Raw genomic sequence first — 16,429 nt, 5'->3', positions numbered from 1 at the left:
ATCTTCAGTCATCTTTCATTTGTCTCATCCATTTCAGCCATTAAAAAAATAATAATAATGATCAGAAGTCCTCAGCTTCATGCTGCACAAGTCCTACCTCAGTCAAGCAGTTATTTTCACTTGTGTGAACTGTTTTAACATGGCAATAAGACAGTACTTCAGTTAAATATAGCAAGGCACTGATCAAGGCAGTGTAGTTTGTGGCGGGGTGGGGTGGGGGATAGTGGATCCATTAGCTGAGGATCTGTAAATGTGTCTCTACAGTATAACACTTGTGCTGCAGCGCTGTGTTAATTTGCCAAGGCACGCGCCAGAACGGTGGGGAAGCTGAGACCTCACACTGTGTTGAACAGAAGGTTACAGAGTGCTTCTTCAGCATGGGTGCTAATTAATGAATTACCACAAAATCTTCAATATTACCCCGCATCTCCAATGAGAAAAACTGTCCTCTCCAATGGTAACAGTTCATTTGTTTTTCCCTTATATTGTTGTCCTTTTCCGAGGCTGTTTCTTTCAGGTTAAGCTTATTGGCTTATCTGGTTGCAGCATGAACTGATACAAACCTTTGCAGTATGACACAGCATGACATGACCTGTGAGATGTCATGTCTCTAACGTTCATTGGCAAAGTACAGTCACATCTACAAAAAGCCATCCGAATTTGCCATCCTGGTGTTTACAGAGAGTTTCATTTATTTGCCCAAGTACATATAGAAAAGTCAAAAAGACAATTTAAACACTAAAAAAATCAAAATGCAGAGGCGGTTGAAAAAAAAACCCAGGAGGGCTTGTGAGTTTACCACCTTATAAGAAAAAGAAGTCATTCAAAAATGATCTGAGAATCAAAGACATCACAAGAGAAAAGAACGATGTGTGTCATTAGTCCCACATATTTTTCTTATTATTAGCACTGCAGTGATATTCTGAGAATAAAACCCTGTTTTGAGCTTAATTTTTTACATTTTTGTCCTGCACATGACTCACCAAGCTGAAATCTTACAGATGTATTTCATATCTGACATGTTCATCTATAAACAGCATCTTTTCAGGTTGCATGTGGTCTTACAGCCTTCTCCCCCACTCTACTTTCTCACACTCATATTTTCCTCTCACTTTCATAAACACTCCTCTTGCATATGTGTCTTCCTCACTCCCTGTAACTCTCACCCACCTCTGCCTATTTCCCCTTTTCTTTCTCCCACTCTAAACCAGCTTTTTGGTCCATCTCACTCTGCACCTTTCTCTCTTTGTCACTCTCCTTGCTCTCATTAATCCCCCCTCCCCCACTACCTTTTCCAGTGTGGATTGGTGTGAGTGGCCTAGGTGTGCCTTAGCCTGTCTGTGACACCTAGGGAAATCAAAGCGCTGTTCTCCCCCTTCACAGACTGCTAAGAGCACACTGCCTCTGTCTGCTGCTGCTTCTCTCCATATCACACAGGGAGAGAATCACAGTGGGCATTTCAGCGGGTATGATATGCCACGGGTTATGAAATCAGACTTGAGAGCGGGAGTTAAAATGGGAAACTCAACGAGTGCTGAATTGTGTAGAGAGGCACAGAGAATGGCAGGCCTTTGTCATGACCCAGGTTTTTGTCTTTTATCCAGTCATAAATCCTCCACCGGTTCAAATCTCAGAGAACAGTGTAGATATGAGAAATGGGGAGTTCCTAAAATGAAAAGGATATAATATTCACATTCAAGGATTACTTTTCTTCTCAGTTTCTTCGCAGTTCTCTCAGGTGGAAATCAACAAACTAGATATTGTATAAATGGAAAAGAAGCGCAGGAGTGGAACAGCATGAGACCAGTGGTTCTAGCGTATGAAAGCACTACTGCCGAATCACGCTGCACCCTGCACTGTGACATACCCTTTCATTTGCCTCACTTAGGAGGTTGACGAAGATTTTAAAAATGAGAAAATTCGTGAGAAATTTCACCTCTGAATTCTTCGCACATTCCATAAACCCAATCTCAAGCTGGTAATACCAGGTATATAAGTGTAAGTATGAAAGACTGTAACACACCTTGTCTGGAGGAATGAATTGAGAAAAAATATGACAAACTCACTTCTCACTTTCCCTGACAAGACTTAACTTGTGCAACTCTTCATATCTGAGGAGTAGAGTTATTGTGTTAGTTGTTATGGCACTCTAACTAGATCCATTTATGAACACCAACATTAGAGTAGAATGCTACAGGCTCCATGTGTAGGGGCATCGAGAGGGACTGATGTTAGTGTCTCACACTGTAGGATCTGTGTATACTCCATAGGCATTGAGGTACAACGAGAGATAAGTAGGAGTGACAGCAGGGAATCTCAGACTCATTTATCTCTGTACCCAACAAACAAAGCCCACCAAAAGAGCACCAGACTGGAGTGACGATGACTGGTCCCCAATGCTGTGTATGTACTGTTTAATAAGCATCCCAATTCAGTTATATGAGCACTAACTATAGTTACTAGGAGAACCTGGAAGATAGGATCAGATTGACTCCACAAAACTATTAATTAATGTCAATGGATAACACTGTCTAGACTAGAGTAAGACAGACAGGGGTTATCAATTAATATATAAAGGAAAGGAGGAGGGGCAAGAATCCAAACTATATTGCTGTGAAATTATATTTCTGATAGGGCCTTTTTGATAGAGAGATGATATTGAAAGAAAAAAATATACAACATACCAAAGAAATACTCCCATCACCACTTACTTGAGGAAGACGATATTGACCCACTGTGGTCAGAATTAAATCAACATGTCAGCTCATCAAACTCAAAGCTAAGGGTTCAGATTCTTTATGGTAGAACCAACAGGCTATTCCTTAAACCCAACCACAACTCCTTCTGATGAACTAAGGAGAACTAAGACATTGATTTAATTTCTTCTGTGGCACTTGTAAAAATGAGGCAAAGCTGGATACAGAGCACAAAGAGAACATTTCCTTGATATTTCTCTAGTGACAGTGATCTATTTCAAAGGAAAATATAGAAAATTCTTTGGATAATCACTTCAAAGAACATTGCTACACACATTGCAGTGTTATGGACCCTTCGAAAACACAGTACTAAAAGCACTGTTCCAACAGCCAGCCCAATTTCCTCCTCTACTTATCTCTGTTCTCTGTGTTTCAGAACATGCCTGGAAATACTTCTGTCTGTGAAACTGAAATATCTTTAACCATGTAACTGATTTGCAAGTGACAGTTTCCCCATGTCCTTAAATTAGCTGTGAGCGATACATGAATGTTTTAAGCAGCTTAGAGAAGATTTGAATGTATCTGCTCTGAACGGGCTGGCAGAGGGCCAGGGCACGCTGTAATACCCACAAAGCAAGTGACGTTAAACTCAATTTGAGAGAGCTGATAATTTAGACTGGCAGCACCGAAGCAAATAAAGTCAATTAACTGAAGCATTTTTTAATTAATTTTGTCCCCTTCGCTAAAGTGCTGTGCAGATAACGCAGAAAGGGTAAATATGGAGCTGTGAGACCTAGCAAAATCATACAGAGACAATAAGATCCATATTTACACAGAAAAAGCAACAGTGATGCTTTTCGGAACAACGGGATTATGAATATCTAAACAAATAGGATAACTTCATGGTATATAAATAAAAACACATTCAGATGGGATTAGTATTTGATACTGTGCAAACATTCAGAAAACTGTATGTAAACTGTTATTAAGCATATTATATATATAGTAGCGTTCATGGTCTCCGAGTCTGGTTTCAGCTCTGACATGGAAGAAGGAGTGGGTGACTGGATATCTCAGATTCAGAACATTTATTTCCTGATCTTACAGACTAGGGTGGGTTGTGCATGCAAAAAAAGCAATCAAATTTCTAAGGCTTCCAAACGGAAGAAACGACTCATTTGCGTGAAAGAGAAGCAGCTCCAGACTCGCCTAGTACACCCACACCCACCAGACACATGGCACCAACTGGCACAATCTCGACCTGTTACTACACTTCAATTAACTTTCCCCACCCTAAAACCCTGAACTGGCCACTGGCGACCACGCACCCCTTCAAATTTAGAGAAGAAACCCCCTCCCCCAGTCTTTGTTGGCATCCTCACTGCAGGGGGGAGGAGAGGCACCGAACCGCCAAACTGCACCAACCGGTGCATGTCAGAATGCTAGCTTAGAGCAATTAGCTCAGAGTATAAAACCTAATAGCTATGAATCATATTTTAGGGGAGAGGTCAGAGTTTGGGGAGTCAAGATGTAGTCAAAATAAGTGGGTTTTCAGTCCCTGCAAGGAAGTGGACAGTGACCCAGCTATTCTGACTGCTGACATTCCACTACTTGGGTTACAAGTTCATGAGCGTATACCACCTCTTCCACTTCCATCAGTATAATTTAAAGCTGGTCAGTTGCTTGTCTGTGTGAAGGATGTGTGCATCTATGAGGCCAAGCATTGGCTAACCAGCCTCACCTGTATAATTATCCACTAACAAAATAAAGCTGTGCTGCCAAAGAACTGTTGAGCTGTTGTGGCACTGCTAATGCTGATTCCTTACTTTTTTCCTTGAATTTTAAAATGCATTACATCATTATTATTATTATTATTAGTAGTTTTATTATCATTAGTAGTATTATTAGCATTATTATTGTTATTAGCATTATTATTATTACATTTTTCTCGCTCCCACTGTGTCTACTTAACTTACAATGTGGTGACTTTCATACAACATCATTGATTGTAAGGCCTATTACTGTGGTTAATTGAGAATCTGCAGAGACTCTTAAATTAACAGTGGTTATTTAATTTAAAATATTTGCTTCTCACATTTTACTTCAGATCACATGTGTGATTAATTGGCCGTATGTTTTCAACTAACAACCTCAGCTCCAGCTAACAGGAACATTTAAAAAGGCTATTTGAAAATCAAATAAATGTACTTAATAGTTTCCAGACTAATTGCACCTAAAGTAGGGGGGAAACTGAATCCACTATAAAGTATTTATCTGTTGCAGTGCCTAAAACATTACATTAGTCTGCGCGATAATTTATGTTGCATGAATATAATATTAGTGTAATAATATCATGAATGAATATAATGAATGCATTTGTTCGGCTCTTCAATTTTGAGAGATTTTTTATTCAAATTAATGCTGTACCCATGACACAAAAATTCAACATACACACACACACACACACACACTTCAATGACAAGCACCAGTAATACCTGCAGTTTTTCCCCATGTGAAAAAATGTGCATGTGCTTCCTCTAAGTGTAGCTCCTTACCTGGTGTGGAGTTAAAATTCTTGAAAACAACTGGTCTGAATCTAGTCCCAGGGGTGTTCATATTTACAAGAAGCATTTCCACTAAGATGTACTACTACAGAGGAGCATATTCACATACAAAAAATTAAGTGTTCTAGTGATCACTTCTCACAGAGACCCCTCCAAAGTTTGATGGAGATGCTTCTATAGGAGCTTTAGCCTCTTTAAAGGGAGCTGAGCTCCTCATATCTCCCACATGCTTCTTTCCCTATGGATAACAACACTCATGGACACTGCTGTTTCTGATTAAATATTACTACCATCTCTGAACTGTTTTTGAAAATATACTACTGACAAGCAGAACCCTTCGTAAAAATAATTCCGGTGACTTTACTTCTTAATGTAATATATTGTCTTCTGATCAGTCTGTGTTAAATTGTTCTTGGCTGCATTTCCTTGTAGATTAACTTTAATTAAATCATGAATATTAATGATGCTATGGCAAAAGAGCCATGCAGGAGACAAAAACAATATTTCATTTTTGTTTTCTATATCTAATCTGCATCTGCATAAAATGTAAAAGTATCTCAAAACCATACATGCGTGCACAGACACATTAGGGGTGGGGTTGGGGGTATTTAAAGCAAGCTGTTTTTTATTCAAATCTTTGCAAGCTTTTGATAGGAACTCCATAGGAATCATTCAGTACATCACTCATCATACATACATGTAACATCATTATAAATGTAGATTTGCATGCTAAGATAATATTTTATTGACAAAATTAGGTAGCTATCATAATGTAGTGGTTATGTCTTTACCATGAAGAACTGTGAAAATGTTAATGTATAACTAAGCTTATGTACTTACTAAATATGAGAGCTCATAGGTTGCATAAGCATCCTTTTTTTTGAAGCATTCATAACCAAAACTTAATTATGCAAATAGCTGAAATACTTTATACAGTGCCATGACTGAGCAGCTAGTTTTAGTGGAGTAGAGGGTGGAACAATAATCAGAGTTGGTAAACTGTATTTTATACTACACTACAAATCTAATTTCAACAACATGCAACATAGACAATATTTGTGGATCTGTGTGGCGATAACATCATTTTCGAGGTATTCGAATTTTACTGTGGAATTGTTGTGGATAAATGTACCCTGTGGATTATGGTGGAAAATTGGATTGTTTGTCTTGACTTGTGTGTTTGTTGATTTGTTTGTCAAATTCCTACCATGTTGTTTGTGTCTTAGGAGCCAAGAATAATACATTTCAAGGAATTTGGTTAAAATCAATTTCCAATGTATCAAACATAATATGCAAACCTCTGAAATTTCAGACACATATGCGCTTGCTCTTCTAACTAATCTAATTAATTGGTTCTGTCATAATGCTATAGGTGCAGCTAGATTGTAGTTCTCATTTAATTACATTGCACTGTACACTTACCTAATTATGTATGCCTATCACATATTACCTATTTCACATAAAGGGTGAGTTATTACTTAATAATGAGTTATTAAAGTATCCACATATAAATAGTTTATGTAAAATAACACTTGGGTGATCGTGAATGACTCATTGAGTGATGGATTCTGTTTTGGATGTTTGATTGACAGGTGAGACAGCACATGTCATGTTTCTTGTAATATCCTCATGTTCCACAGTTTCGCGGGAGTGTACTGTGAGCAGAGTTGAGGGAATACACATTTCCGGCTCTCCCCGGCTTCTCACTACACGGAGTTCTATGCTGTGCAAGAGTGCTGGGGGTCAAGAGTTCGGCGCTTTTACAAATGAACAGGAGCACAGGGGAGGACAGATTTATAAATGAACACAGGACATCAGGGAGAACAGAGGCTGTGAAACTCAAAGGGAAACAGCTTTTTCTTTCTACTCCTCCACAATGACCCAGCATCAAAATTCTGACCTTAATACGGCTGAAAAATTCACAAGGTTGTGTAGAACCGCTGTCATGTTGCTATTGTAGAATCTTGACCATAGCATATAAGTGTGAGCATTGAGGTGTAATTAAAAAGGAACATGGCATGCAAAAGAAATACAATTATAATAACATTGTGTTCGCAAAAGCTGATCGAGGTTTACTTTAATACAATTATGGACTAATGGCATAAAGGGGCACTGCTATGACCTTTGTCCTTAACTTTGAGAAGCCAATTTGTGTAATTTTGCATTTTTATTCTTACAGTACACGAAGGAAGATCGTATATTCAAATTAATGAAAAATAAATTGACTTTGAAAAATGCAATGCTTGTTAGATTTCATTATACAAAGTTAATTGTATAGGACCACTTCGATGGGCTGAATGTCCTCCGACATTAGATTTTCTCCAAATTAGTTTTTCATGTGCATTTTTCTGGTAGCATAAATTTCAGAGAATCTGTACACAATTTGTTGAGTTATATGGAGTAATATGGTGGTAACAACTTATCACAATGGAAGAGGAATTTATGCAACTGCATGACATACTGACCCAGCTGAAGGTATGAGTGTGTGAAATTAGTGGTGTTTAAAATGAGAGTTACGTTCACATTGTTTTAGAATTCTTTATGACAGAATTAATACATTGTACAGTACAAATACCAATTATATTCTATGAAATGTTCAGCTACTTTCTGTCTGATTAATGTCCCTGCTTCAACCAAGATACATTATCTGATAATCCATCCATTAAAAGTATATTTTCTCTGAAAAGTAATCAATAAAACAGTACCATTTAAGGATTACGATTTCTCATGTACAGATGTAACAGTTATTAAAATAACTTATTTTTTTCTGACAAGTCCTTATTACAACATAAGACTGAATTAACTGTTAGGACTGAAAATTGCAAGGTCAACGTTACCATTCAAATGAAACCATTTGATTAACTTAAACTAGTCATTAGCACCTTACGTTACAGCCTTGTTTCGATGTTATCAATTGAAGGCAGGGGAGTATATGTGTTATCATTGTGCCCATATCCTTAACTTATGGCAAAGGTTATTCACTTCAGTCATCCCTGTTGTTCATGTGCGTGTTTTTTTTTTCGGTGTCTCTGCCTATCAAGCCTGCATTATCGAGTACACGAGACTTTGCTGTTATCACCAGCGCTTATTGTGTAGAGCAGCTTAGCTTTTTGCTCTTTGCTAAACGCGAGTTCGATACAGCGTTTCAGTGATGTGATGACTTTGTGTATTACTATGTGTCTGTTAATTTTCAAGATTCTTAAAAGTGTATTATGGCAGTTACATTTTATTTTAAATGGAATTTTACTTGTGACTGTAGTTTGTTATGTACCTACTTTTTTTTTTATTTAGGTTCCGGTATATCAGCACTGCTGCTACCACTAATGACGACAATAATAATATCTGTTGTGCTTTACTGAACTTGAATTTCCCCTCTTGGTAAATGCAAACAACTAACAGGCTTTCAGTCATTGGAATTCGGGGCAGGCAGTGGTGGTCATCGGTGCTGTTTATACCGTTTCCCTTGCGGCCGCCGTGCAAAGGGTGAAGTCACAGATAAGAATGGTGCACGTCCACAAAGTAGTTAATATCAACACAGAGGTAGCGATGGGCTTTCCAGAGCGCCCAAACAAATGATATAAAGCATGTAGACAGATGAGTACCCTTCTGTAACATATCGCATTTTAGTATAGCGATCTATTTAAACAAATCAACTAATAATTGGATTATATTTAATGCGCCTGTAGCCTGCAGCTAATACTAACGTGGAAGAGCGAATCCTGATGCGAAAATCGTTGAGTTAACGTGACGTTTTCCAGGACAGGCCAAGCCAGCGCATCCCCGTTGCCACAGAGGCAGCTCGTGAGAACGCGGTATGACTTTTAAACAGGGCCTCCAGCATTTGTGATTATCAGTAGGACATAGTACATGTAACACGGGATGACACTCGCTCTGAAGAATGTGCTGTAGTCACTGACATACAGTCGTTAATAATGTAAACCAGGTCGGACTTGACATTTCCAGGAGTTACAGAAAACAGCATGCAGATCCCTACTCTGATTAAGTGATTGTGAAACGTAGAATTGCTCTGTCAACTAGCCCTCAAGTTTCAAATGAAAAGTTGATGGCACGACGGAACGTAGCCGAGCTTATATCTTACTCTTTTAGCCTAGAATGGTGCGGAAAACATATAGTCATCTCTTCATTTTAAAAGGGTGGGTTGTCACAAGGCCTACGTGAAGGGCCTCGATGAACCTCATAAGAGCTATGTATATATACATTTTTTTCAAAGCGCGTCTTTCAAGTAACACGAAAGGTTATGAATACCGTGGGATGAAACAATGCACTCACTGCAATGGTTGCTAATAGCAACGTGCTGAAAGCAACCAGTGACCGAAGTAAGTAGCCGATACTTCTCAGTTTTTAAGTTATTATTTGCAATCACTTCTGAACTAATGCAGTTTTCACAATGCATATATGAATAAGTCAAGTCCATAACTACATGACTACTGCAATCATTGCCCGCAGGAGGCCTGAGTTCACTTTGTCTTTAATGAAAACAAACGCTAAGTCTAAGATCCTTTACCCAGGCAAAGGATGACAAACATCATATCTTGGTATGCTTAGTGTGTAAATTGACAACAGATACCGGTTATAACAGATACATTCTATCGAGTGGGGACAGCTGAGTTGGGTGTTCGTCTTTTTGTGTACCCTAAATGAAACCACGAAGTACAGCTGATTATTCTAGTCTGGAAAACTCAACAAGTCAGTAATTCTGCAGTAGCTTAATATATATTGCTATATTGCTGTATTGCTAAGCAGATGCTCTTATCCAGACATACAATTTACGGTATCTCTACACATGCTAGCCATATCGTTCATTGAAAGATGTGCTTTTGATGTTTTGTTATTATCTCCACCGACCAGGATTTTGTTGGTAAACAGGAGCACTGCATCCGTCTGTTGAAAAGGTACGACTCGGTCAGAAAAGAAAACGCAAGTCTATAAGCAGGGACATGGCAACATGTTAACGAGCAAGTACAACCCGTGCTATGATGTCCAAATTCATTGTACCATAGTGAAAAGGGACAACACTGCCCCTGAGTAAGACAAGTGTGATCGTCAGGGCCATAACCTTTAAAAAAGTCATCTTACCAAATCTTAAAACGTGCGGCATCCCGCGAGAATATCCCACACAGTGTAATAGCAGCGGAAGTAGCCAAGTGGTCCACCTGAGGATCAGCTTAGTTAGCACGGGGTAGGTAATCTTCATGTTGTTTGAATAACACTCAGTGTTAATCCTTTTGTGTCGTTAGATTCCCCCCGAATTCTTCTACTGACGTTTAAGCAGGATAACGGCCCACGCGCAGGATCACGGCATGGTCACTTTCAGAGGCGAGCATATGCTGTCCAAATCCATTAGCAAGCCCCGCATGTTCCCTCTCTCACTGCGCCAAGAAACAATCCACCGATTTAAGAAACGGTGGGCAATCCATGTCGGGCGGCGAAAATCCAGGAGAAATCCACTCAGTACCGGTCTGAAAGAGAGAACGACTGCAAAAGCGATGGATATCCAAACAGGATCGCATCCAGGAGAGCCAAACTCTCGAGCTGGAATCGCAATATCAACCTAAAAGGCAGTTGGTTGTCTCTGCTCCCATTCTGCTGCACTGCTGCGCAGCATCTGACGTCGAGCTTAGCTCATTGTGAGCGAGAGGGAGAAAAAAAATATTTGGTTTATTTCTGGCTGGTTTCGCTGAACTCAGATTGCTCCAGAATTCAATTAGCTATCCATATGTCCATCTCTCCTACGAGACACATCTGCCACAGAACGTTATTTTAATTATTTACTTAAATAATTTGCATGTCTCAGCTCAGACCCTTCATAGTCGAAATGTGGCATGTCGCGCTTTAAAATCAATATTTTAATCACTGAGTGATAAAGTTATCAAGGTGATTGTGGTACACAGTTCATATCAGAAAGACGGCGTCCATTTATTACGTGCCTTTACATCACGTTATTCTTAGACATATTATCAGGGGTTCGCCCCTTCCCCGCATGCTCAATTGCATTTATTATAATGATTTTTTTTATTATTATTATAGTAGTAGTAGCATTTGTAATACATCGTGTGGATACACTGTCGTAATTACCCCTTTAAATACAGAAAATGTTCTGAAACATTAATCTGTTTTTATTGTGTTTTGTGGTTTATTTCTGCTGTTTTGCGTTGTCTATTTTTGTTCGTTGTTTTTCTCGGTTTACCTTTTTGTGTCATCTTGTTGGTGTGATAACATTTGAAAATGTTATTGTCCTTTGACCTTCAAATGGACTTTGTGCTGCCCTTGACGTATCCATTGGGAACATAAAATTGCAGTTTTAGTAGGGTTTATCTGCTGGCTACACGTCATTTGTGGCACTATCCATCTGTATCACAGGAAGATGATCATTTCAGTGAGCCGATGGAATTCAGCACCACGGACAGCATCACTTGGAGTCGGAGAATAATCACGCTTGGGAAGACGTTAACGTTTTATTATCCTTTTCTCCTTTTTCTTTTATGCATTACAGACCGTTTTCACGGAGGCTATACCACGTACGTTTTCCATGAGATCAGCTATGCTATAACGTCATGAAGGTGGTATTATAGCGGTAGCTGTTTGAACACAGACGCTGTGAAGATTCTCCATTTCAAGATATCCATTTCAACGATATAGTTTCTCTCGGGGTGTTTTTGTGAAGCCAGTCGTCATGACTGACCTCTCATGAACAGTTCTCAGAACAGTCCTCTGATCAGTACTTGTCATGTTGATATTATATCCACTCTTCGTAATTGGCTTGCATATAATTAGAACCAGAAAACACGGAACGTCTCCAGCATGTTATTTATACAGTATACTAACAAACAGCAAAACAAAAACAATAACAAAAAGTTTTGAAACTTATGTTTCAACAAACTCGCGCGCAAAATTGCATGTCAAGGGCGCGAAAACATGTACATATTAACACTGATTATTTCCTCGTTTCTGCCAAGAAAATGTTACTATTACTACTCTTGTGTAAATGATGTTTTTTTTTTCGATATTGAGAAGACAATACTTGAAATCACAGTGTAGCTAGTAAAACTTTAGTACTGATTACAGGGATTACATAGCGAGAACATTGAGTGGAATCTGAGTTGGATGCGACGCAAATGCATAATCCTAATTTTAACCTATCTTCCCAGAAATTGTGATAGATCATGTAACTAATTACCCAGTGAATATTTTAACCCAGACATTTTCCATGCACCATGCTGAACGTATTCTGTTAGTGTGTGCATAATGTCAGCCCTACCTTGATAATAATAAACATAAAGACTATGATCTGCATGCTGTGCTCGCGTTATTTTAGTGCCATTCATGAAACGAGTCACGTCAGCGCCGCTGACAGACGAAAATTGTATTGCAGCTACCTAATAACTGCTTAGTATTTTCAACAGTGCTATCTGAGATCCATTAGCCTTCATATGAGGCAGTCAAAGGGACATTTTCTAAAGGTGTGGAAATAAGACAAGCGAGGTCACGTTTGTATGTTGTCTATTAACTAAAATGATGTGTGCTTTTAAAACATAAACAGTCTCTAATGACAAAGGGAAATTTGTTGTGGAAAAATGGCAGGTTGTAATTCTTAAAATAGAATTTGAAAGTTTGACAAGAAAATTGCCTGCCTGTGACAGCACTTCCACTACTTCCAAATCGGTGTGTGGAGCATGCAACAAGATACACCAGTACGCATTCAATACAATCTGTTACACACCATCACCACAGAGAAAGACACTTTTACACAAGTTAAATGAGACAGTTAAATCACAGTTTATGAAATTAGTAGTCTGTTGTCTCAGTTTTACTTACATGGTATTTATGCTTTGGTGACAATTAATTATGCTGGACAAAATAACATTTCAGGCCTGTGAGATGGTCTGCATTAGATTTAATTGGCTGCTATTAACCTCATAAGGAAACAATATGTAAAATGAATCCTATATCTATTTCTTACTACAGGTAAAGCTATATGGAACTTCATTGGTTTTTAAATGGTATGTTGTCATACTATGTTACCATAGTAGTTTGGGATGGGCAGTAATTGCAGTATATTCACATTGAGACACTAATCTTGGGCTCTACACACAATGCTGTTCTGATAACATAGTCTGTAGTTCACAATACTTTGCAATTGCTGACAATCTTAAAACAGTCCTTTTAAGAGGATTGTACAAATGCACACCATAGTTGATTACATTATGTATATGGGCCATTGAAAATAATGGTTCAATAAAACAAGAACATGCCAATTCACCACTCGTGTTACAGCAACTTTTGACAGGTGTCTGCTGCAGACATTAAACAGATTACAGTTCTGAACACTCTCACTCCCAGTAGGTTTCAACAAAGTTTTGGATTTCTCATGTTTTCACTAAAGTTTGTCACATGAGTACCTGCACGTGAGCCTTTATCATAACTGCAAGGCTTCCATTATGATGCGTAAATTGTTTGCCCTGTTGTGGGAGTGGTAACTAATGGCATGATGCTGTTACTCATGTAACCATGCATTACAACGCTTTCATCTCAGTCCCTCATACTGCTGGTCTGGTAAGTTTCCAGTTGTATGAGACAACTCTAATCTTCATGCAGATCTTTTTTTTTATTTGCTTTCTGTGGTGTTCTGTACATTTTCCAGCACTTTTTGTTTACCACTGCCATTTGTTCTTGGAAAAAGGGATCTACAAGATAAGAACAAAGGAACGTTGTTCAGTTACATTTTTGTAAAACCAAGCAATAGCTAATATCCGTGTCTTTTATCCTTGAATCCACTTGCATTCCAGCTCCACCCTAAGAAGATGGACTTTGATGATGCTTTATTGCCTCTGGGTCAGAGGTAAAATACTTCTAGATTTCTTTCTGGAAAATAAAAAAATATATATTGCATTGCGGCCCAGGAGTAAAACATAAATTAAAATCTCTATGTAAATCACAGCGTTATCAATTTGAAATGTATGCTCCTTTCATCCCCATCAGTGCTGTAGTGTGCATGTTCAGCTAGGCAAGGCTTTAATGTAGGCAATGAAATAGCTCAGCAGAGAGAGGCTGGAGAAATGAAAGGAATCTTTGATACGACCCCTCTCTCAGCCCGCAGAATGAATAGTGCCATTCTGTATGGGCCGATACGAAGAGCAAATGGAGATGCCCGTCTGAACGTGGCAGAGGGGGAGAGCACGAGAGAAGGAAGGAAGAGGGAGCAGTGTGCGTGTGATGGAGAGGGAAGAGTAAAATCAAGAGAGGCTCCTGGCTTTTGTGTGGTAGGAGTGGCAGCTGTGTCTTCACAGTCTTCTGTTGATTACAGCCACTCTTCCACACCTGAGAGAATATGAACTTGCCTCATATGCCTTTGGATGTAATCCAAAGAACTGACCACGCATTCCTTTAACAGAGACTCCCAAATATGGGATAAAAGGGTCTGCTATGAAACAATTCTATGAAACGGAGAGAAAGACCAAGACTGGCACATTGTGAAAATGAATGATACACAGTGACAATGATATACAAATATTTGATGTGATGAATGTGACTTGCATTTGTTTAGGGGACCAACTGTGAGTACTCATTCCATGTTTTTGGGGAGGGGACACTATGATCCTTAATGAACCTGTAAACCACCTTTCAGGGTGCAGTGGGGTTTTTAGCATTCTGGACCTCAAAAAAAAACCCATTATGTCATTATGCCCTTAATCAAGGTACTCATCTGTGACCCTTCACATATCTAGCTGCTGAAATGAGAACATCCTCGAATTCCTTTCAGTTGTAAATGTGTTAGTGGAGGCTTTTGTCAGGTAAGTCAATCCATCAATAATTCAAACAAATAAATAATAATAGAAATTGCAGTTTGCCTGAGTGAGAGCAGAATGGGTATTCATGGAAAGTTTGCCTCCACAGAGGCAGCAGCTTAGACCGGCTCTGTAATGCGAGAATGTTGAATACGGAGATACTTCTACTTACCATCTGTGCCATTATCATAATTATGAGAAGAGCAGCACACTTCAGGATGTAGGTAGATCATACTGCAAGGAAGAAGTGCTGCTCACTGACTGCCATCTCCAAGCCAATCTGATGAAAGCTAATTATCAACCTGATATTACATTGGTTGTCCTGTCTAAATTCTAGCCGGCTAACTTCATAGTTTTAAAGTTTGACAGGCATGGCCATTTTTCTATTTCCCGTTCTTGTCATTTGCTGTAAATTAATACAAGCCCTTTTGCTAGTCCACAAATTTTTATTTATATGACATAAATATGCATTTTAGACCTGGATTATTAATTTATTAGCTGGATGCATCAGTAATCATGGTCAGTAGCTACTTGACTTGCCTGATAAATCATAATTAATAGCGATTTGAATGTTGAAGGATCCCTTAGTCCAAAAGTTCGCACCCTGTGAAAATGCAAATTACTTCTGGGCATAGCTCAACCATTTCTACAGATATTTATCATAACTAGCCACTGTACTGTATCTGACGACTCTGCATCCTGGAGGCTCCACGCCACTACAGATTTTTGGTGTATGCATTCCATCTCTTACTCTTAGCATTTTTAAATCTGCACAAAAATGCTTTTCACATACAAAATATTGCGAGATACAGAAAGCAGTTTTCTCTGTAAGACAGGAAAAAAAACACTTGCAAAAATATTTCTTGCATTAAAATGGTCTTCTCAAAAAATTAATGATGTTAAAATGATGCCAGTTTGCACTAAACAGTTCCACATTACCGAGCAGGAGCTGAGCAAGCACTATTCAAAAGCAGCATAACCGAAGTCCCCAAAATCTTTCCTGCAAGTTCCTGTGGTTTTCTTTCATCCTACCATCTGAAGAGAGTGTGGTCTTTCAAAGTTTATGTGCCACATAGCAAACAACAGTTGTAGCCATCTATTTGTTGATGTGTCCTGTTGGCTGAAAAAGTATCATGTGTACAACTTTATTGGTGTTTCATCTTGACTTTCAAGTTGCTTGAATTAACAAATGTTGTCATTGAGGAATACAGAATAGACCAAGTGTTTTCATGGGCAGTGGAGGATTGACAATGGCACAGGAAGATGGATTTATTGGAAATTTTTTTATACATTATGTGTGCTCAAATGAGGTGTGTGTGTGCGTGTGTATGTGTGTGTGTGTGCGTGCGTGTGTATGTGCGTG

The 16,429-nt window shown here is 38.8% G+C and overlaps 1 protein-coding gene across 1 annotated transcript in view; it reads right to left on the bottom strand.

Annotated features, from left to right (window-relative positions):
* LOC118791743 (glutamate receptor ionotropic, kainate 2-like) overlaps positions 1-10,516 on the bottom strand; it is a 78,054-nt gene extending 67,538 nt beyond the window's left edge. Inside the window, exon 1 of the mRNA XM_036549168.1 lies at positions 10,358-10,516. Within this exon, the coding sequence (XP_036405061.1) occupies positions 10,358-10,475 (118 nt within the window). The 5' untranslated portion in view covers positions 10,476-10,516. The remainder of the gene's footprint in view (positions 1-10,357) is intronic.
* Positions 10,517-16,429: the final 5,913 nt, after the last annotated feature.

The sequence above is a fragment of the Megalops cyprinoides genome, chromosome 17 (genome assembly GCF_013368585.1).
Source record: "Megalops cyprinoides isolate fMegCyp1 chromosome 17, fMegCyp1.pri, whole genome shotgun sequence".
Lineage (NCBI taxonomy): Eukaryota > Metazoa > Chordata > Actinopteri > Elopiformes > Megalopidae > Megalops > Megalops cyprinoides.
This window is presented reverse-complemented; position numbering and strand designations above follow the sequence as displayed.